The sequence below is a fragment of the Podarcis tiliguerta genome (genome assembly GCF_965153285.1).
Source record: "Podarcis tiliguerta genome assembly, chromosome: 17".
NCBI classification, from domain to species: Eukaryota; Metazoa; Chordata; class Lepidosauria; order Squamata; family Lacertidae; genus Podarcis; species Podarcis tiliguerta.
In genome coordinates this window covers 35,832,003-35,855,592 of record NC_139550.1, presented here as the reverse complement: position 1 = coordinate 35,855,592, position 23,590 = coordinate 35,832,003, and the positions used below count along the sequence as shown (strand labels likewise).

The 23,590-nt window shown below is 51.8% G+C and overlaps 1 protein-coding gene across 2 annotated transcripts in view; it reads right to left on the bottom strand.

Moving 5' to 3' along the window:
* Positions 1-3,763: 3,763 nt before the first annotated feature.
* The window catches only part of LOC310667474 (uncharacterized protein), a 39,642-nt gene continuing 19,815 nt past the window's right edge, over positions 3,764-23,590 (bottom strand). The window contains exons 6-11 of one of the 2 annotated variants that reach the window (XM_083419961.1): positions 18,280-18,429; positions 17,960-18,042; positions 9,151-9,294; positions 8,250-8,388; positions 7,463-7,577; positions 4,843-4,979 (exon numbers count right to left, since the gene is read on the bottom strand). In XM_083419961.1, the coding sequence (XP_083276087.1) occupies position 4,979; positions 7,463-7,577; positions 8,250-8,388; positions 9,151-9,294; positions 17,960-18,042; positions 18,280-18,429 (632 nt within the window). In that variant the 3' untranslated portion in view covers positions 4,843-4,978. Of the gene's footprint in view, positions 4,980-7,462; positions 7,578-8,249; positions 8,389-9,150; positions 9,295-17,959; positions 18,043-18,279; positions 18,430-23,590 lie in introns of both variants that reach the window. The other variant, XM_083419960.1, reaches the window with a different exon arrangement.

Genomic DNA, 23,590 nt, shown 5'->3' with positions numbered 1-23,590 from the left:
ACAGCTCACCTTATCGCTCTTGATTCATTCAGCGAGTTCACCAGGCCTAAGCAGTGATTTTTCCATCCCTGAAAAGGGTTCAGAACCTCAATCATGAATTATGCAGTTTGAGGAAGCAAAGACAATAAATCGAAAGCAATTTTAAAAACAAAATCAGAATCTTTTAATTGATAGATTTTATAAGATTTTATTTATTTTTTTAAAAAAAGAAGAACATTTCCTATGGCATAACTGCACTGCCAGACATATCTAAAGCAATTTCTTGTGCCCCTGACATTCCCACCTCCACCCAAATGGCACCTGCACAATTATTCAAAAGCACAGGAGCCCTGTCCCCCTCTTGTATCAGGTTAGCCAAAAGCCAGCTATTTCCGCATCTGGAACAGTAGAAGAACCAACGTCAGTCCTTGTAAGTGGGAGTTCAACCAGGGCAGGTCCTAGAGCCTTAAGACTCTCATGTCATGCATTGCTTAAAACTGTGGGTTGGGATTGCAGAATACTTCTGAGCATGTGAAGTGAGCCTTTCCTTCTCACCTCTGAGATGACCCACTCCTATAAATGCACCAGGAAATAGGTGCCAGGAGGATACTTTGATGCAGCCTCCAGGAAGAATTGTGACCCAGCACCTCTTTGCCCATTGTGTGGGTGGTAGTATTGCATGATAAGATAGCTTCTGTGGCTTTGCATGGTGGGTTTCAAGCTTGAATGCTGGGTCCACTGAAGGCCTCCTGAATGCAATGGGGCGGGGCTTCTTAGGTGCGCCATGGCATTTAGCATGCATATCCCCATGGGTTTGCCTTACATGTGCCCATTTATGTGAACCCCCCACCCCAGTGTTGTATAAAGCCGGAAGCCCTGCCAAGAGTTTATCCAAATGCACCCTGTGGACACATGCACATTTCATGTCAGTTCATGTTTTGCATACAGCATGCAATGCGTATGACCTCCCCCCCCCCTCCCCAGACAAAGGGTGGTGACACAAGGCACAATTTTGGCCTGTGTGCCCCAGGATTGTGCTACCACCACCTCCGGATATGCTGTGAAGTGTCTGCGCACAGATATATATCAGAGAAGGAACTGAGAGCTAAACAGGAGATGCAATGCGAAACCACAATTTTAAAAAAAAAAAAAAGTAGTGAGAAATTTAGATTGTAAATTTCTCTCGTTTTTATTCCATCGCGCCACCTGCAAAGAAAACCTAGGAGTGTGCTGTCTCACTTCTTTACCCCACAATCCTTTACCAACACAACAACCCCATGTTTGCTGTGCCTTAGCAGAGCAGAAGGCCAAACAATGCTCACTAGTGGGAGCAAACGGTGCCCGTGATTGATTAGGAGAAGCTGAAATAACTTGCCCGGGACAATACATTCTCCTTCGCCAATTAACAAGAATCTGTATATTATACTTGTTTTCATAGCATCAGGTGGTGGCATGTCTGGGTGTGCGCATGGCACAGAAATACGTGGCTCTTCTGAGCCACAGTCATCCCGTATGGCATGCGAAGTCTGCGTTTTAGTGCATGAGGGCTCTCATGCACACCGTGGTTGGCACTAGCAGAGTGAAGAGGACCATTGCATTCTGAGCGGCTGGGCATGGATCACCAGCCCATGCAATCGCAGGGTGGCTTGAGGCACCAGTGGAGTGGAAAGGTCCGTGAGGCTGGTGGACCACTGCACAGCCTGCGGGAAGGAGGAGAATGAACTGTGGCGAAGGGGCAGCGACGGGGAGGTGGTTCAGCAGCAGAGTGGCACAGGCCACACTGCACAGTCTTGGAAAGTGATGTGATAAGGGATACTAGGCCAGTGGTTTTCAAATCATGCTCCAGAGGTTTCCTCGGAAGCACATGAGTCTTCTGGGAGAAGATCGGTCATGGCAGAAGAGGCTGCCCCTGAATTGCCCACTCCAACCAATTGTCAACTTCCCTGCAAAGGAGGAGTGTTGGGCATGTTCCAGCAATGTGCTTTGCTTGTGTGGGGTAACTGACTGCATGCCCTAAAGTAATTCTACAGAATCCTCTGAAACACGTGGGCTCTTCAAAAAAACAACAGGTGCTTAGGGGTTCCTTAGTAGATGAGTCACTATGGAATGGGTTTGTTCAGTGATCTGTTGCAATTATACCCAAGGAGCTCAAAGCACCATACCTAGTTCCTCCCTGCTATTTTATCCTCACAGCAAGCCTGAGTGATAAAGGTAAAGGTAAAGGTAAAGGGACCCCTGACCATTAGGTCCAGTTGTGGCCGACTCTGGGGTTGCGGCGCTCATCTTGCTTTATTGGCTGAGAGAGCCGGCATACATCACGTGGCCAGCATGACTAAGCCGCTTCTGGCGAACCAGAGCAGCGCATGGAAATGCCGTTTACCTTCCTGCCAGAGTGGTACAGAGTGGTACTTTGACGTGCTTTTGAACTGCTAGGTTGGCAGAAGCTGGGACTGAGCAACGGGAGCTCACCCCATCGCGGGGATTCAAACCACTGACCTTCTGATCGGCAAGTCCTAGGCTCTGTGGTTTAACCCACAGCGCCACCCACGTACATCCTGAGTGATAGGTTAGGTTGAAAGATAATGAGTTGCCCAAGGTCACCCAGAGATTTGACCCCTGGGCTCCCCAACACTCTAACTGCTACCGAGCCACAATGGATTTTGTGAATGGAACATTGAGTCAGCGGTTTTCAAACGATCAAGTCTCAGGGAAACCCTTTTCCGTTAACTAACTGCTGACAGACTTCCAGTGTGCCTCCCACAGAACATTCTGGGCTTGTTGTTGGCAGCGTTGCACCTTCGGTTTGTGCCAAGTACCAATGAGACCCATTGGATGCAGTCACTGCCTTGTGCAAATTGAGAGCAGCCTAGAACAGCAGCAGGAAAATGGGTGCGGATGGAGAGCCAGTCGCAGCAGCCACCTGTCAGTCACCTGGTGTCAGGTGATCCAGAGGTGACACGCCCCCTCCATCAGCCGCATTGACAGTGGCAAGCTCCACTCTGCTGTCAGTCACCTGATGTCTGGTAATATTAATTTTGAAGGGATGCGGGTGGCGCTGTGGTCTAACCCACTGAGCCTCTTGGGCTTGCCGATTGGAAGGTCGGTGGTTCGAATCCCTGCGACGGGGTGAGCTCCCATTGCTCTGTCCCAGCTCCTGCCAACCTAGCAGTTCGAAAGCATGCCAGTGCAAGTAGACAAATTGTGGGATGTGAAACACAAGAGCAGTCAAGTACAACATCCCTAGAGAGGACATAAAAGGGGATGTCTGGACCAGCCAGTCGGAACTTCCTGTTTCTCCTAGGCTGGGACAGACTTCCTCTGCATGTGACTAGAGGTGGGTGTGACTTCACCTGCCCAGGTAACAAAAGAGCAGGACTGGTCAGCCATCTCTCTCTCTGACTACATTCATCAAAGAAGCAACATCTGCTTAGCCTAAGATGGTCTCTTGCAGCCAAGAGAGGACAAAGGAGCTGTCTCCTTATGGGATAGTTTCCAGCTGTATATTACTTTTGTAACTTAAGTCTGCCTTCTAGGATCCATTTGTGAACAGAATGTGTAAGTAAACTCTTTTTATACTTTTATAGAAGACTGTGTCGTGTCTATCTTTTTATGAGGGACTAAAGGGGAAATTACCAATGAAACTTATTTTAGAGGCTTTAGCGAGCCTGAGCAAACGCATCCGCTGTGCAAGTTTAAAAGGGGAATGTTACTCTGCTAAATTATAGAACTTGTTAACACAAGTTGGAAAGGATATAATCAAACAACATATCCTCTCCTGCATCCCTGAACATTCCCACACAAATTTTGATCAGGGGCCACAAAGGGAGAATAAGGAGTGTACCCTAAGTGCACTTCCGATTCCTGCCTTTGCAGGCAAAAGTTGACCTTTTAAAAACCTGGTGCTTTCTTCTGCCGCTGTAAGCCATAGTCTGAAGTTTCCTGTGCCTGACATCATATATAAAATAGGCCTGGCTGACCATTAGGCTGCAGGTTCGCCACCACTGCCCTGGGACATGGCCACCATCCCTCCTCTGGCGCTAGGCATTGCAGGGTAGGCAATCGTGGGCTAGCCCGTTTTCTGTCTGCCATTATGGATCTTCTCCCTGGAGAAAACTTCTCATAACGCCCCCTGGGATCTTCACAACGCAGCTTCGGTAGCACTGCAATAGGTTCTAGTCCGCCCAGGGCAGGGGGCTACATAAGGGATGTTACCACCGCAGTCCTTGGGAGCGGCAGAAGCGGCAGCAAAACGGAAGATTGCCTTGCAGAATCCCAAGGAAGGTGGGGAAGGAGGCTTGTGTTTGTGTTGAATCATTGCATAGTATGGATGGGGGCCGGGGAGCGCAAGACGGAAGCTGCCGTTGCATAGTACGAATACGGGGAGCGGGCAAAGGAAAGAAAAAAAGAAAATCATATTGCATAGTCCGGATGGGGGTGGACAGGGCCATTGCCCCAGGCACTGAGTAGTTCTGCGTTGCGGAGCCGCAAAGAGTGCTGGGCTTAGCTGCGCCTCTTCACCTCCATGCTCTTCCCTCTTCCCGAGTCCCCCTTTTGCTCTTCCTCTTCCCCCTGGCCCATGCAGACGCCCCACAGAGCCCGCGACAGGCGCTCTTTGCTGGGCACCAGCCAGGGACCAGGGACCAGGTCTGAGCGCAGCTTCCTGCTCGGCCTGGGGGAGAGGAGCTTGCAGCTGTCCCCTCCTCCCTCCACGCCCTTCCCTTGCTCCCGCAGCCTCCAGCCCCCTTCTCCATCTTCGTCTTCCTCCCCTGGAGCCTTGGTGGAGCTGCGGTGCGGCCAGCTAGGCTGGCGGGCTTTGGGGAGCTGGAGCTGGAGCCGCTGCTTGTTGCTGGGCGATGCCTCCCGGCTGCCCCCGTCACAAGGGGGCTGACCCAGATACTGGGGACCCCCAGGCGGGTTTGCTCTCCGGTGCCGGTGCCTGCCTTTGTCCTCGGTCTCCGCCGCCTGCTGCAACCTGGCAGGGCTCTGACTGTACTCTCGGTCTGGAGGGAGAAAAACACAGAACAGGAGAGATTAGACCCTGAAGACATCCTTCCTCAGCAGGCATAGGCAAACTTCGGCCCTCCAGATGTTTTGGGACTACAACTCCCATGATCCTCAGCTAACAGGACCAATGGTCAGGGACAATGGGAGTTGTAGTCCCAAAACATCTGCAGGGCCGAGTTTGCCTATGCCTGGTATAAGGCAAGGTGGGCTGCATGGAGTGGGTGGGTCTTCGGTTTTGTTTTGAAAAAGGAGACAAAAGAAGAACATCTCATCCCAAGCTACACCCTGCCTTGGGGGTAAAGTTGCCAAGATTTGATTTCAAAATGCTGGCATTCTGGGCAAGGCCAGGCAGGTAGTGCCAGGGCGGGCAGATACTGGTGGGGAGGAGACAGGACAGAATGTGGAATGCGGCTGCCTCTCCATTATCCAGAAATAATCACCAGCTATATTTTAAAAATACTCCTTGAAGCAGGCTTCCATATGTTTTTGGCCTACAACTCCCACAATCCCTAGCTAGCAGGACCAGTGGTCAGGGATGATGGGAATTGTAGTCTCAAAACACCTGGAGGGCCGCCTTTGAGGAAGCCTGCCTTGGAACTACGCTGTGGAGCTCCAGCGTCCAATTCTGCCCAGGAATCCACATCCCTCAGGATACTCTGATACGACCCCTCATCTCTGAAACCTTAGGGCAGCCTTCCTTGACCTTTGGTCCCCAGGTATTGTTGGACTACATCTCCCATCATCCTTGACCATGGGGCCATGCTGGCTGGGGATGATGGGGGTTGTAAAAAGGTAGAGGGCCCCCTGACCATTAGGTCCAGTTGTGGCCGACTCTGGGGTTGCGGCGCTCATCTTGCTTTACTGGCCGAGGGAGTCAGCATACAGCTTCCGGGTCATGTGGCCAGCATGACTAAGCCGCTTCTGGCGAACCAGAGCAGAGCACGGAAACGTCGTTTACCTTCCCGCCGGAGCAGTACCTATTTATCTACTTGCGCTTTGACGTGCTTTTGAACTGCTTGGTTGGCAGGAGCAGGGACCGAGCAACGGGAGCTCATCCCGTCGTGGGGATTCGAACCGCCGACCTTCCAATGGGCAAGTCCTAGGCTCTGTGGTTTAACCCACAGCGCCACAAACAATTTATGGGGACTCAAGATTGGGGAAGGCTGCTTTACTGGGGGGTGGGGGAGAGATCTGCTGTTTTCTGGGATCTCCCTGGGAGCTCTCTTGGGTTTTTTCTACTGCCCTTTGAGGTCTCCAGATTAAATCTAGGCTCTAGGAGTATGAGAAATTCCCTCTGCAATGTTTTCCACTGAGAAGGCCTCTCTGCCCCACCAGTTTAAAGTGGTTCAGCTGTTGTGGCTTCCCTCCAAGGAACCCTGGGAAGCGTCCTCACCCCTCCCAGGCTGCTTTCCTGCCCTCTGGGCTTCTAGAGGCAGGATCCTACCCAAACTTCCCTTTTGCCTTGGGGGTGCCACCACAGGCCAGCTTGGCAACATGGCACTTGGGTGGTTTGTGTATGTCCTAGCTGGGCTGGAGGGAGGCTTCTAGGGGCGGGGGAGGAGCTAGGTGGGTACAGCAAGTTGGAAAGAGGTTTGGGGAGGAATCCAGTATTACATAGACAGGTCTATAACGTTTCACAACGGGCTAATATGTGGAGGAGGAATCCCAGACAAATCAGTGAGAAATGGAAAATGGGGGAGGCAACCAGAGGCAATGGTAGCTATGGCCAGAGCATACGAAAAAAAATCACAATTCTGCACTGTGAAAGCTGAATTATGCAAGCGTGAATATTTAGATTGCATAATTTATTCTGTTTCTACTAGCCAATGGCCTCCGCAAGGCACAGAAGTATCTGCCTTTTAAGTCTTTTTTTAGCAAGCACTATCCGCATGCTTTAAAGACAGTCTTCAAAACCCCAAGGGTAAGGAATTTGCTATTAAAAGAGAAATTATAATGTGTCACTCAGCCAAGACTTGCAATTTAACAAGTGATTGCAAGCGGGGAATTGGCTCTGTGACATTACAACCACCAACCAAGCACTACTTCTCGCGGCTGGCTTCTGCTATTTTAGCAATCAGCCCTGCAAAATGGAAGTATGTTTGGACCGAACGCACATGTGCCCCCTTGCTATGAAAAGGGCACGTCTGTCCTCAGCCTGGGAGTCAGAAGCGGCTGCATTATGCAGCTCATACCAAAATTCTGCTCCTTTTCTGTACTTGTGCAGAACTGCAGAATACACAGAGCTTTGGCTTGGGGGGGGGGAGGTCTGTTGGGGTGATGCTGGGGAAACAGGGGCAGGGAGACTAGGGAAGGGTCCTAATGTGGTGGTGGGAAGTGAGGGGAAGAAGGAGAGGTGGCTCCACCTGTTGCAAAGTTCTCGTTGCTCTTGCTGTTTGAGGATGATTCCCTGGGAGACTATGGGATGGAAAGGGACTGGGCTGAGTGGTTCTGCTGGTCCGGCTGGGGGCTGGACACCCACCATTTATGTTCGACCCGTCCCACGAGGCAGAAGCAGGGCTCCCCCCGGGGGGAGTTGGTCACGCAGAGAGCCAGACTGGCCAGCGGCTGCCCTGTGGGGCGGAGACAGATGGAGACTTTGGGGGCGGGGAGGAAGTGACAGGGGAGTTACAAGGCCAGCACAGACCGGGAGTAGGGGATGGAGCCATCACAGACCAGGAAGGCAAAGCAGACCAGAAAAGGTTAAGGTGAGGTTGGCACAGATTAGGCAGAGAAGTGGGGGGGGGAGGGGGGTCAGACAACACCATGAGTGGGTCGGGGTGGTGTATGGTGGGTCAGACGGACGAAGGATGGCAGGGCAGGAAAGAAAAAAGAAGAGGAGAGAGGGGTGAATATTGCAGACCCGAACCTGCCTCTCTGCAGAGAAAAGGCGGGGGGTTTTGACAATCTGTTTTGTCCTTAGTGTTACTATGTATACTTTTTATTGTTGTAAACCCCTTTGGACAGACTTTGCTCAGAAAAGCAGCATATAAGCATATTTTTAAAGAAACTGGGAGAAGTCCATTACAAGGCCTATCTCTTGAAACAGAGAAACTAATTGTGGTTTTCCTCCTCTCCCTTAAGGGTCAGGGGAAAATTTGCTGGTGGGGCGGGGAGCGGGCCAGACTATTTCCACCTGAAATTTCCACCTGGGCCATCCCATCTCCCCTGCGATCATTTCTCACATGTTGCATTAACCGTAGGGTTGGCTTGAGCCTATCTCTACTGTGGAGGAAGAGAGGGATGGGCAGAAAAGACCATGGACGTACCATAATCAGGAACGAACCCGTTGCCCCTCTTCAGCACCAGGCGTATCCGGCTCCCCCCGTTGCGGATGTGCTCCACAGCTTGAGCATGCGTCATTCCTGCTGTAGGCTCTCCGTTGATCTCTACCAGCTGGTCGCTCACCTGCCACGGTGTAAAACTCACCATCACTGCCAAGAGCTGGCTGGGCTTTTGCTTTGTTCTGGAGATTTCACAATGTGTTTCCACACATTGGATAGGCATGACAATAATGGGCCTTCTCGGTAGTGGCGCCCGCCCTGTGGAACGCCTTCCCATCAGATGTCAAGGAAATAAACAACTGTCTGACTTTTAGAAGACATCTGAAGGCAGCCCTATAGTGGGAAATTTTTAATGTCTAATGTTTTACTATCTTCTATGTGCTGTAAGCCGCCCAGAGTGACTGGGGAAACCCAGCCAGATGGACGGGGAATAATAATAATAATAATAATAATTGTAAGGCTGAATGTAGAATATACTGAATACAGAATATGCACAGCTCCACACAGAACACACACATATTGCTGCCCATTCAGGGGAACCTGATAATCTCATTTTGCAGCATTAAACTAACACTTTTTGAGTGCTCAGAATGCTCTGCATGCATTTTTCTTGCGTATTCTTTTTAAAGCGTGTCTGGTAGGCCAATATAATTATCCGGGGGGGGGGGGGAATTGTGTTGAGGATTAGTGTCTTGCTTAAGGGTACTTAGCAAGTTCATGGGTGATGGTAACTGGGCACTACCTGATTCACAGATCACATTTTTAGAGCAGAGCCACATTTCTGTCATGTTCCCGGGTGAGGCTCTCCTAGTGGCTTCCCATTCAAGGAACCAGCCAGGTTCGCACTTGCCCGCAGCACTGGGTGTTCCCAGACCGCATCACATACCTGAATCTTGCCACACTGCTGGGCTGGTCCACCCTCCATGAGGGCCAAGACATAGATGTCCATGTTATATTCACTTCCGCCTCTCAAACTGAAGCCAAAGCCGCTGGGTCCTCGTTGCAGCTCCACAGAATATTGGCCAGTCTCCTGAAGAGCAGAGAGCGAGAAACCACAAAGGCAGGTGTCAGGGGTTCAGGAGCAGAGGCACAGGGAAGAGAGGAAATGGAGAGCGAGGGGGAGGAGTCTGAAGGAAATGTCAGTGATGACAACGGTCCGAGGTCTCTGAGTCTTTCCAGTGAATCGGATGATTCACAGAAAGGGGCTCCCATGGTCAGGGCAAGGGGGGTGCCTAGGGGGACACCCCAGGAAGAAGGGGCCAGAGGGGACTCAGAGAACAGCAGTTGGAAATCCGGACCAGCGTCCACACCAGAGCGCAGTAGGGGGGAGGAGTCCCAGGCATCGGGATCAGGCAGCGCGCTGCCAGCGGGAGAACATGAGGGAGGATTGACCACGCCTCCGTCGGGGAGCGAGGAAACGGTCGAGAGGAAGGTTGAAGGCTGCGCGCGCGCGCCAAGTTCAAATGTACAGGAGGGCGGCACTGTTGGCAGCCCGGATAGGGAGCCAGGTCCTAAAGCCCGACGAAGAGAGAGGGAGGACTCAGGGGGGTCAACGTCTGCGTCGGAAGAGTCCAGGAAGGAAGGAACCCCGGGGGGTAGCAGGACCCAGAGGAGAAAGGAGAGACGGAAGAGGTGGAGTAAGGCTAGAGTCTTAAACTGGTGTACAGGGGGCGGAGAGTCAGACGGAGCTTCGCCGGTCTAGACCCTAGACGTAGAGCTGGGGCGCTGAGGCTTGGAAATGGAAACTATACTTCAATAAAGACTTTGTTACATTACTACCGGCTAGCGTTGGTCCTCTGTGAGCTGGGACCAGGAGCCAGCTCTGACAGTAAGCTCCGTCTCCTGACTGAAAGTTTTGGCACCAAGAACCTCGCAACGTGAGTTGACGCAGCGAGGGCAGAGGAGTGTGCTTCGAGAGCTCACACAAATCAGGCAAGATGAGTGCAGAACAGCAACTGACAGAACTGCGAAATGCAGTGACTCAACTCAACGCGGAGGTACGGGCCTCCAAAAAAAGGGAAGAGGAAATGGATGCCGCTTGCAGAGATCTCCGAGCCAGGTTGGAAATGCTTTCTACACTGGGGCAACAGGGACCCAAATCAGAGGGCATTGGACTGGGGAGAAGGGGAGGCAGTCTGGTATCTCATTTCGACGGGAGTTTACAGCAGTACCCTAACTTCAGAGCCGACCTGCTGTTTGCGCTGGATCTGCTAGAAAAAGACTTTAGAGATGAGAGAGAGAAAGTGGGGTTTATCTTGTCCCATTTGCATGGGGAGGCCAAGACGTGGCTGAGGAATTTATGGAGAGATAATGATCCGGCGCTCCAAGATGCGAAGGCTTTCATTAAAGCGATGGATTCGTGTTTTTTATCAAAGATAGACATCGATATTGCCAGAAGAGACATACACGGGCTTAAACAGGGCAGAGCCAGTGTGAGGCAGTACCATGCACGCTTTTTTGGATTAGTCCATGCGCTTGGATGGGAGAAAGATTCTGCTCCAGTGAGAGACCTCTTTTGGGAAGGCTTGAATGCAGATGTAAAAGCTGAGATTGCAAGGGGGGAGAGACCAAAGAACACCCAGCAAGTGGTCCAGAGGGTGCTGGAAATTGGGGTGCGTCTGGAGGAACGTCCTTGGAACAGAGAAGAAGGACGTTGGGGAAGGGCGCCAGCCAGAGCACCTCCCCTCTCTCCCAAAGATGCAGCGCGTGCGCAATCCACACCCTCGCAGGGAGGGGGAGAAGAACCGATGGAGATTGGAGGTGCTAGGGCTCAGTCAGCTACCAGAGCCCTAACACCGGGAGCAGTCAAAACGAAGCCTCCTAGAGGGAACAGGAAGTGCTACATCTGCGACAGTGCTCAGCACATGGCAAAAGAGTGTCCCCAGAGGCTCCATAAGCACACTGCAGCCTCGGCAACAGTCACAGACGCAAGTCAACAGAGGGCACCACAGCAGGGAAACGACGGAGTCTGGCTGGAGGAAGAGGCACTGGGGTCCAGCCAGACAAGTCAATGAAGCAATCCCCAGCAATTTTGCAGCCCACAAACCCCCTCCCACCCAAACCAGTGGTGCAGCTTACAGCATCACTCCAACTGCCCAATGGACGCACTCTGGAAGTGCCAATCACCATTGACTCTGGCAGCAACGCAGACTTTATAGGACTGGATTTCATTCAGCAGCACAATATAGCACTACTGTCAGCCACGCTGCCTCTGAAGGTTGTCACGGTGGATGGCAGAGACTTGTTGGGGGGGCAAGTGGTGCAACAAACGCCTCCAATGGTGATGCGAATTGGAAATCACCGAGAAGTCATCAGCTTCAATGTCACCCACCTGTCGGACACGCCTGTAGTCTTGGGCATGAGTTGGCTGCACAGGCACAGCCCAGCATTGGCGTGGTACCAGCGCCAACTGACCTTCGGCTCATCCTATTGCGCGGAACATTGCATCCTACCTGGCCCGGAAGAGGGAGAGGATGACGCGCAGCTACAATTAGGCACGCTGCAAGCAGTGCCACGCAAGTACGCAGCGTTTTTTGAGGTTTTCTGCGAGAAAGAAGCAGACAAGCTGCCTCCCCACAGGCCCTATGACTGCAAGATTGACCTCCTGCCAGGGGCGACGCTGCCAACCGGGAAACTGCATTCAATGTCTGAAGACGAGCTGCAGGAGCTCAGGGAGTTCATAGACCTCAACTTGAAGCGCGGTTTCATCCGGGAGTCGAAGGCAGTGGGGGGCAGTCCTGTATTCTTTGTGAAGAAAAAGGACACGCCCCAAAAGAGGCTTGTAGTGGATTTCAGGCTCTTAAATTCCAAGACCAAGCCCACGGCCTTTCCCATGCCCAAAATAGATGACCTGCTCGCAACGGTGCGGAAAGGACGCATTTTCACAAAGTTGGATCTGCGAGGGGCGTACAACCTGATTCGCATACGGGAGGGCGACGAGTGGAAGACTGCCATGTTCACGCCCCTGGGCACCTATGAATACAGAGTTATGCCCTTTGGTTTACAAAATGGCTCTCACTGTTTTCAAGCCTTCATGCATCACGTCCTGGCGGGTCTCCTCTACAAGAAATGCGTCTGCTTCTTGGACGACATCCTGATATTCTCAGAATCAGAGGAGACCCACGAGGGAGACGTCAAGGAAGTTCTGCAGAGACTGCAGGAGCATCGGCTGTACGCCAAGCTGGAAAAGTGCCAGTTCGACAGGAAGGAGGTGGATTTCCTGGGCTACAAGTTGTCGGACAAGGGGCTCGCCATGGACAGCGCCAAGGTTCGCGCAGTGTTGGACTGGAAGAGCCCGCGCAATCGGAAGGAGGTCCAGCGGTTTGTGGGTTTCGCCAACTTTTACCGCAAGTTCATCAAGGGGTTCGCGATGCAAACAGCGGCCATTACCGACACGCTCAGCTCCAAGAAGAAGAAGTTCATCTGGACGGAGCAAGCGGAGCAGTCCTTTCAGAACCTTAAGCGTCTCTTCTCGTCCGAAGAGCAGCTACTGCATGTGAATCCCAGCAGACCGATGAGAGTTGAAACGGACGCCTCAGACAGAGCCGTGGGCGCAGTACTGTTGCAGCAGGACCCGCATTGGGACTGGAGACCGTGTGCATTCTACTCTAGAAAGCTCAGCAAGTCAGAGCAGAACTACACCATCTGGGACAGGGAGTTGCTGGCCATTCATGCAGCATTCAAGGCGTGGCGGCACTTCCTCATCGGAGCCAAACACACAGTGCAGGTTCGCACGGACCATAAGAACCTGGAGTACTGGCGTATGGCAAGGTTCCTGAACCAGCGGCACATCCGATGGGCGGAGTTCTTTGCGGATTTCGACTTCCGGATAGAGTACATCCCAGGCGACAACAACATCATGGCAGATGCACTGTCCAGAAAGCCGCAATACCTCGAAGAGGCGGCACCAGCAGCGGCCAAGCACATTTTCGCACCGAAAGCGTGGGCGTGCGCTTCAGCAACCGTGGACCTGGATGCTGTCCGTCGAGCGCTGCAGGAGGACCCCTTCGCACAAGCCAAGATGGAGGAGGTGCACAAGGGCACGGTGAAGGACGACGAGTTCCAGATACGCGACGGATTGCTCATCCGCAGAGGGGCCCTCTACGTACCGGGAGACGACCTCCGCGCGAAAGTACTGCAGCAGTTGCACGACGCACCCACCGCCGGGCACTTTGGCAAAGAGAAGACGGCAGAATTAGTAGCCAGAGATTTTTGGTGGCCCAAGATGCGGGGGGAAGTCGCGGATTACGTCTCGAGGTGCGACACCTGCCAAAGGGCCAAGTCAGTGCACAAACCACCGGCGGGACTGCTCGAACCGCTGCAGACACCGAGCGAACCGTGGGAGAGGGTGGCCCTGGATTTTGTCACGGATTTACCCAGCTCGAGGGGCAAGACGGCAGTGCTAGTGGTGGTGGACATGTTCACCAAAATGGCCCACTTCATTCCGTGCGCGAAGGTGGCCACGGCGGAAAAGACCGCCAAACTGTTCATAGACCACGTGTTCAAGGTTCACGGTCTGCCACGGTCTATCCTGTCCGACCGGGGGCGGCAGTTCATCTCGAACTTCTGGCAGAAGCTGATGGGTTTCCTGAACGTCAAGATCAACCTAGCGTCCGCAAGACACCCACAGACCAACGGACAAGCGGAGCGAGTCAACGCAGTCATGCAGCAGTACCTGAGATGCTATGCAAATCAGCAACCGGCAACATGGGTGGACTACCTGCCGCTCGCTGAGTTCGCCTACAACAACACGAAGCACGTGTCCACGGGGGTGACACCGTTCTTCGCCAACAACGGGAGGCATCCCAGAACCTTCCCGGGATTAGAGAGACTGGGGGAGGGGGAGCCACAGGCAGCGGAAGCCTTAGCGTCAGAATTGCAGGAAGTTCACGAACAGCTTCGGAGGCAGTTAGAACTAGCTAAGCACGCATACAAACTGCAGGCTGACAAGCACAGAAGGGTTGGGGAAGACATACAGGTGGGAGACTGGGTTTGGTTAGCAGCCCAGGCAGTGCCGACCAGATCGTTAGCGAAGAAGAAGCTCGGACATAAGCAGCTAGGACCTTACCAAGTTGAGGCTCAGGTCAATCCAGTGGCCTTCCGGTTGACACTTCCGGAGGGATCCAGAATGCACCCAGTGTTCCATAGATCAGTACTCACGCCCTACAAAGCACCTCACAGATTTCAGGAGCCGGGCACGACACCAGACCAGCTCAGGGAGAAGTCCACAAGGCGGGGGTCGCCAAGAGGGGAACCCATCAACGAGGTCACAGAGATTTTAGACTCGAGATGGGGGGAAGAGGGAGTAGAATATTTTCTCGCCAGCGAAGGTACCCCGGCCAGCACCAACCGTTGGGTGCCGGACTATGCCTTGGACGAGCCTCTTCTCAAGGAAGAGTTTCATGCCTTGTTCCCGCACAGGCCCATGCCAGCCGAGTATTTCGACGACTGGCTTTTCACACCCACGCTTTCAACCAGCACGTTCCAGGGGTTCACCTCGGACGAAGAACCGGCACTAGACACACGTTCCCCGGAGGGATCGCCCTCAGGGTTTGCCTCAGACCGCTCTTATTGGTGGGACTATCGGCCAGAGGAGTGGTGGAACAGGCAGTGGCTGGGGGGTCCTTGGCAAGCAACGGCCCCAGAGGTGACCGGGGGAGAGACGGACATGGACGTGTTGGGGGAGGACCTTGGGTTCGAGCATGGCGGCACAGAGATGGAAGCAGAGGAAATCGAGGTCGACGAGAGCACGGAGGACGAGCCGGACTTATCCGGCTGGAGGCACGCCAAGGGGGACGAACTGTATCCGCCATTCACCCCCACAACGACGGAGCACCCAGCACCCACACCTGAAGGAGGGGAGGGGGGAAGGGGGGGCTTCGAGGGGGGGATGGATGTCAGGGGTTCAGGAGCAGAGGCACAGGGAAGAGAGGAAATGGAGAGCGAGGGGGAGGAGTCTGAAGGAAATGTCAGCGATGACAACGGTCCGAGGTCTCTGAGTCTTTCCAGTGAATCGGATGATTCACAGAAAGGGGCTCCCATGGTCAGGGCAAGGGGGGTGCCTAGGGGGACACCCCAGGAAGAAGGGGCCAGAGGGGACTCAGAGAACAGCAGTTGGAAATCCGGACCAGCGTCCACACCAGAGCGCAGTAGGGGGGAGGAGTCCCAGGCATCGGGATCAGGCAGCGCGCTGCCAGCGGGAGAACATGAGGGAGGATTGACCACGCCTCCGTCGGGGAGCGAGGAAACGGTCGAGAGGAAGGTTGAAGGCTGCGCGCGCGCGCCAAGTTCAAATGTACAGGAGGGCGGCACTGTTGGCAGCCCGGATAGGGAGCCAGGTCCTAAAGCCCGACGAAGAGAGAGGGAGGACTCAGGGGGGTCAACGTCTGCGTCGGAAGAGTCCAGGAAGGAAGGAACCCCGGGGGGTAGCAGGACCCAGAGGAGAAAGGAGAGACGGAAGAGGTGGAGTAAGGCTAGAGTCTTAAACTGGTGTACAGGGGGCGGAGAGTCAGACGGAGCTTCGCCGGTCTAGACCCTAGACGTAGAGCTGGGGCGCTGAGGCTTGGAAATGGAAACTATACTTCAATAAAGACTTTGTTACATTACTACCGGCTAGCGTTGGTCCTCTGTGAGCTGGGACCAGGAGCCAGCTCTGACAGCAGGTATAAGGATTGCCCCGAGTTATTGTATCAGACTATGGGGTACAGCAAGGGCAGGGAAGCTGTGGCTCTCCAGTCCATCAGCCCCAGCCAGCACAGCAACTAGTCAGGGATGGTGGGAGCTGCAGCCAAGCAACACCTGCAGGGAAACAGCTTCCACATCCCTGTAGTGAAGCAACCTGTCTCCAACTCTGGCAGCCATGGGTGCTTTTGAGAGCTCGCAAGTGTATGCGCCAAGTTACGGCTGACTTTGGGGGTTTATTGTGTGTTGGAAGGCCTGGTTGGGCCCTCCACCACTGTGGGGAGTCCCGACAGGGCTTTCCACCATCGCAGCCTAGTCTCCACATACTTTTGGGGGGAGCTGAGGTGTCCTCAGCCCCATAGAGTTGGCGCCTATGCTCACAAGGAGGGTTTGAGGGTGGTGGTCACCCTCCTTCTTGTAGCCTCCCCTCATCTGATACTCAGAGAGGAATACTGCCCTAGATCATGGCTGCTTCCACTTGGTTCACATGGGCAACAGGTGTGAATAGTTGCAAATTTCCCCAGCCCCTTTTCAAAACTATCTAAAGGGCCTGCTCACACCTGAATGCAGGAGGTGATGGAAGGTGCCTGCCTGTGGCAATAGGTTTGCAATGGTACATTCACACCTGCAAGTCACCAGTGCAGTTATGTGTGAGGGGCCAATGCCAAGGCATCACCATACCTTGTGGTGGCGTTCCCACTTGGCTCAGAACTGAACCTGAGTGACACCCAGAAACCTAATCCAAACAAGAATTTAGTGGCTCTTGAGTCATTATGTTAAAACGAAGCCATTTGCTCCTTTCTTCCACAGATTAGGATGCAGAGGTATCACAAGAGAAGCTTTCTCTTTCACAACCCAGATAGAAGGAAGTGAGGGGCAGACGGCCCTTGTAAAATATGACCCAGGATAAGGAACCGTGTCCAATTCATGAAAGAGATTAGCTGACTATGGTTTAGACTGACACAACACCCAATCAGATCACTTCATCTCTCGACGTACTAGTTCTTCTAGCTCATCTCTTCCCTGCCCATGATCCTGGAGGTAGAACAAAGCCATCGGGAAAACCTGTAGCCATTCACATCTGAAGGCAGCCCTGTTTAGGGAAGCTTTTAATGTTTAACCTAGCAGTTCGAAAGCACGTCATGTCCAAGTAGATAAATAGGTACCGCTCCAGCGGGAAGGTAAACGGCGTTTCCGTGTGCTGCTCTGGTTCACCAGAAGCGGCTTAGTAGTGCTGGCCACATGACCCAGAAGCTGTCTGCGGACAAACGCCGGCTCCCTCGGCCTATAGAGCGAGATGAGCGCACAACCCCAGAGTCGGTCATGACTGGACCTAATGGTTAGGGTTCCCTTTAATGTTTAATATGTTATTGTATTTTAGTGTTTTGTTGGAAGCCACACAAAGTGGCTGGGGAAACCCAGCCAGATGGGCGGGGTAATAATAATAATAATAATAATAATTACTATTATTATTTTCACCTCCTTTTAAAGCCCTCCAAGGTGGCTATTCCTACATTGTGTCGTAGCATAAATAAGTACTTCTGTTGTCTGACCTGCCCCATCTTTATTATATTAATTTGTGGTTATTATAACTACTGCCAGGAGGTACGTGCTCCTTGACTGAGCGACACCGTTTCCCTTCACAACAGCCCCCTTATAGGTCTGCCTTTCCCCTGTACAAAGTGAAGTCTGTCCAGCTCCACCAATCCTGGATCTCTCACAGGCAGCAGCAGTGGAGCGGGCAAAGACAATGGCGCCCACAGGTCACTGCAGACACGAGAAACTGAGTGGCACACACAGGCCAGCAGGGAAGTAAGTGCAGAGCGCCAGGGTGGAATCGGAAAAGGGTTGCAGGGCCAGTCCTTGCCTGGGGCATAGACCTGCCAGCCAGCCCTGACTCACCCTTCGCTCTAGCTCCATCCTCCCCCACCTCTGACCACCTTTCAGACCTAGCACCCAGAAGGCCCCTTCTCCATCCAGGGTCCCCAGCTACCCATTCCCAGGGTTTTCAATACCTGTGGCTGGGAGAGGCGGTAGGTGGGGCTCCGGGGACATTCGCCTACATCAATATCAGCTGTGTTCAAATCGCTGGAAACTCCTGGAAGTGAATCGAAAGAGTCAGCATGAGGAGGAGATAGTCTACACTGCCCTTCCTTCCTTCCTTCCTTCCTTCCTTCCTTCCTTCCTTCCTTCCTTCCTCCTCCCTCAGGCCTCCTTCTGCAATGCTCCCACCAACCCCCATTTTCTACCTTTGCTCGCCTTTCCCAGGCTCCCTTGCTCCTCACTTTATGCCCCTCACCATCCCCTCCCCCAAACGCCCGCTGCAATTGATTACCTGCGTCCTTGCGGTTCCGGACCCTCATTCGCACCCGGCTCCCTGCCTGCCGGAAGATGCCCCCGACATCGCCGTGGGATAGCCGTGCTAAAAGTCCACCATCTTCCTGATGAGAGGGACCCTCTTCTGGATGGGGCAACAGGGAGCTGGCTGGGAGGAGAGAGAGAAGATGGATGAAAACACAGCCTCCCACTCTTTGGCGCTGTGGGTTAAACCACAGAGCTTAGGACTTGCCGATCAGAAGGTCAGCAGTTCGAATCCCCATGATGGAGTGAGTTCCCGTTGCTCGGTCCCTGCTCCTGCCAACCTAGCAGTTCAAAAGCACGCCAAAAAGTGCAAGTAGATAAATAGGTACCACTCCGGCGGGAAGGTAAACGGCGTTTCCGTGCGCTGCTCTGGTTTCGCCAGAAGCGGCTTAGTCATGCTGGCCACATGACCCGGAAGCTGTATGCCGGCTCCCTTGGCCAGTAAAGCAAGATGAGCACCGCAACCCCAGAGTCGGCCACAACTGGACCTAATGGTCAGGGTCCCTTTACCTTTACCTTACTTGACTTTTTCATACCTAGTAGACACGATTACCCCCAAGGTCCATTTGGGGACTCATTCTTCAGCCACAGCGCTGCTGGTGTGGCTGTTACTGGGAAATTGGAAGTGGGGTGAGAAACCTCCTCCCATGAATCTTGCCTCTCCACAGTACAAGGCAAAGACAAAGAGCCTCTGCTGCCCATTACCAAATGTAGAAATTCACTGATAAATGTATCTATGTACTGGTTCAGTGGGAAAACTTTAGAAATTCATAAGAAACCACATCGTTGTATCGGTCTTCTCAGTTCCAATGGCATTTAGGACGCAGGGAAGTGATGTCTAAGGGGAGGTTAGTGAGCCCACCATAATCCCCACATCAGCAGGGCCTTCCCAAGGAATCATGGCGGATGATATCCTGACATGATGAGTGTCCGACCATCTCAATCACAATGCCCACCCACCCCATAGTGGGATGAAGACCAGACAAGACAAAGGGGTATATTTGGCTTGACTCAGGTATGTGGGACAGGGGCATGCCTGGATCTCAGGTTCTACCTGAGGCCACATCTTTTCTGTCACATATCTATGATGTCTTGATGATGCATCCTGAGGTGTATTATGGGAAACTTTGGGAAACTTAAAATACGGATGTAACCATTGCTCAGGGCTTCTGGCTGCTTCATCTCTATAGTAGTGGGAAGCCTTGTTGCAGCAATAAAGATCATGCCTACAGGCTGCTGTTTTGCTTCTGTCTCCTGGCTGAAGTCTCTTGCTTGTGATATAAGTAAAAAAACCTGCTCCTTTTCCCTTATGGGATACCCAAGAGCCCAAATAGAATCCTTTTGTAGGTTCTCTATTGGTAGGAGAAAATAACAGAGACCAACCAGAGAATGGGTAAAACCTCAGCGCCTAGGACTTGCCGATCGCATGGTCGGCGGTTCGAATCCCCGCGGCGGGGTGCGCTCCCGTCGTTCGGTCCCAGCGCCTGCCAACCTAGCAGTTCGAAAGCACCCCCGGGTGCAAGTAGATAAATAGGGACCGCTTACCAGCGGGAAGGTAAACGGCGTTCCGTGTGCTGCGCTGGCTCGCCAGATGCAGCTTGTCACGCTGGCCACGTGACCCGGAAGTGTCTGCGGACAGCGCTGGCTCCCGGCCTCTAGAGTGAGATGAGCGCACAACCCTGGAGTCTGGCAAGACTGGCCCGTACGGGCAGGGATACCTTTACTTTTTTAACCAGAGAATATTGAGAAGCAAAGCAGCTAGTAAGCCTGATCTTTATTGACTGTTGCAACAAGGTCTCCCCCACACGCAGGAAAGGAGGAACCCAGAACAATGGCGCACAAGGCCTTATATATCCATTTTAAAATTCGCTGCCCTGGAGCTCAAGGCCACCCCTCCATACATCATACATACATCACAGAAGGGGTGTAGCCCAAGACCCCCCCCCCAAACATCATACCTACATCCCAGAAAAGACAGTCTACAACAGAAATTTGAATGTTGTTGTTTTTCCTGTCTGCCAGGTTATCTGATAATGCCTTATCTGATTGCCTTTTCTGGGAGTTTGGCCATTCCTCTGAGATGGTAATTACTTAATTCCTGAGACAATGTGAAGGTTTTTTCCATTTCCTCCCCTCCTTGCAGAGAAACATTTGGTCAGTTTGGGAGTTAAAATGGTTTCAGGACTGTCTTCCTGTGCTGCTTCAGACATGTGGTTTATATATTTATATACGTGTTTGCTTGGTACATTTATGAACATTTAATATATATCTAACGACTAAACAACAACAACAAAGACCTTAAAATTCTTATAACACTTGTGACCCCCCCAACCTGAACCTATGGGAGTCAAGGTTAGCCAATTGCGGGGTGTGCCAATGACTCCCTTATACAGGCCTACTTTGGGTTAGGCTGCAAAGCAGCCGTGAGCGCTAAACCACCAGCTGAAGACGACTGCCTTGCCAAAGAGCATCCTTCACCAAGAAATGCAGCTATGACCCAGCTGCCCCATGGATTATGGCCCCCATACCAGGATCTTCTGCCCATGAAGTCACATGAGTTGAGTGCCGAACTGGGAGTTTGAGAGGGAATTCACTTAAGAAATTCATCAGATGCGCCAGAGACAGAGAAGTTTAAAGCGTTAAAATCGACATGTGGAAAATATGGAAACAACGAGGAGAGGCAGGGCTGAGATTTGGAGACATGCTTCAAGGTCCAGACCTTGAAGCCCCCCAAAATTTGGGAAGCCCCCCAAAATTAATAATTATAATTTGGAAGATAATTTGACCTTTTTTAATTTTTTAATTTTTATTGGATTATGATTTGATATGATAATTGGATGTTTTTTTATTGGAAAATTAATAAAAACGATTTAACAAAAGAAAAAGAAATCCATTAGAAGCAAGATAACTTATCTGATGGGACAGCCCCCAGTAAATGGTATAAAGAGGCATCATGACTCTGGCAGGGGAGGCAGAACACAGCTCCCATGGCTAGTAGCCTTCAATAGCCTTCTCCTTCAAGAACCTGCCTATTTTAAAGACATTCCAGTTGGCCATTGCTGCCTGTTGTGGCAGTGAGTTCCATAGTCTAGCATTGCACTGCGTCCACCCAATAACATTGGTCTCGGTCTGCCAGGAAATTTTCTCACCCAAAGCTGCTAATCATACATGCGTTTTGAATCACCTCACTTATCACTTGGGAATCTCCCCTTGCATCGCCAGAGCTCACAAATCATGCTTTTCTCGCTTTAAATATCTTTGCATCCCCTTGAGCTTATGTGGAAGAAGGTTCTCCCCAATCTGCCTGCTCTCCACTGCCTTGTGACTTGACCCAGATGCAATCGGACTCTCTGTTCTCCATCGAAACTGGCAGGAACAGGAGAGGGACTTGGCAGCTTCTCTGATGCCTGAACACTTATTTTTTTCTTTTAAAAAAATCTGTGCAATACTGTGTGCACCAGCAAGGTTACGCATGCATGTCCTTGAAGGGTCAACACCCCTCCCCGTCCTCCTGGGGATGACAGCCACAACGGTGGCAGGGAAAGGGGTAGAAAGCAGGTGAGTGACAAGGCTATTCCTCCAGTCTTGTCCAGTTTGTAGGAGAGCAGACTGGGGGAAAGTGAACTAAATCAGGATAGCTGGAACACTATCTAGTTTATAGGGAGATAAAAGTTAAAATGTGTTTCAGGAACAAAAAAATATTATTTGTTTTCTTAAATTGCCCACTCAGAGTAGACTAAAATGTATGTGCCATTCTTAAGTACAAAATGAATGCGGCTTAAAAAGCTGTGTTTTCCAAGGAACTACAGCAGGGGTCAGCAAACTTGACCTTGTGGGTGGCCGGACTGTATTTTGAAGGTGGGGGGGAGAACAAATTCCTATGCCCCACAAATAACCCAGAGGTGCATTTTAAATAAAAGCATACATTCTACTCATCTAAAAACATGCTGATTCCTGGAACGTTCGCGGGCCGGATTTAGAAGGCGATTGGGCCGGATCCGGCCCCCAGGCTTTAGTTTGCCTACCCATGAACTACAGGATTGGTGTGGACCGTGGCTCACATCATGAGTGTGGGGCTTCAAAAACAGGCAGTGGGAGCACACAGGATGTGGAGCATGGAAAGTACCTGTAGTTCTTCTCTCCCCAAAATACTGAGAACAAGAGCTGCCTTTGAAACAAAAACAAGCATGTTCCAAAAATGTGCTTCTCCTTTCCACATAGCCTGCCCTGGGTGTTGTTCCAGTCAACGTTTACTTGCCAGAACCTGAAAATTTAACTCAGTGCTAGGGCTCTCTCACAAGCAGACACACTTATGTCATGGAATCATAGAACTGAAGAGTTGCAGAGTTGGAAGGGACCCTGACGGTCATCTAGACCAACCCCCTGCAATACAGAAATCTCAGCTAAAGCCATTCAACCTCTGCTTAAAAATCACCAAGGAAAGAGAGTCCACCACTTCCCAAGGGAGACAATTCCACTGTCAAACAGCTCTTACTATCAGAAAGATATACCTGAGATATCTCCTTTCTTGTAACTCAAATCCATTGGTTCCGTGTCCTTAATTCACATAAGTATGCACACACACACACACACACACACACAACCTAAGACACAGTCACTCTCTTGTCTTTAGTACAAACTTCATACAACCTTTAAACACTAAAGGGATTCTTCAGGATGGTTCCGGCTGCTTTCTCATCCACACAACAGGTGAGGCTGATGAACTTTGCCAACAAAAAGTGGACGAGACCCAAGTTCACATCAAAGCCATGTTCTGCTGAACAATGTAGCTTTAATGATAGAAGTCAGAAATGCTATGGGCACCCTGCCCACAACTCCCCCCTCGGAAAAGCTTTCAGCCTCACCTGGCCTCTAGCATAGCCTCCATTCTTAGGTGGGTTCACGTAACACCCTCACTGGCTCTTCAGCTTCACCTCCCCCCCCCCCCAAATAAAAAAATAGTTGACTTGCCTGAACTAGAAAGACCAAAGGGCTTTCGCAAGGCTGAAGTCGTGACTCCGGTTCGTTATAGATAAACATCACCCATACACACACACATTTGCAATTTGAACAATATGCAACCACCCCAACCTGCCCAATTCCTTCCTCTCCCGCACAATAAACACCCCGATCTTACCCGTATAAGTAGAGAGCCCCCTTTCCCCCCTTTGGCAAGACAGACTAAATCACTTTTAAGTATTCCTCCCCACTGCGCACCCCCGCCACACTTTCTACAAGGCAACGCTCCCCTCCCATCCTTCGACTACAAAGCAGAAAGCAGCGGC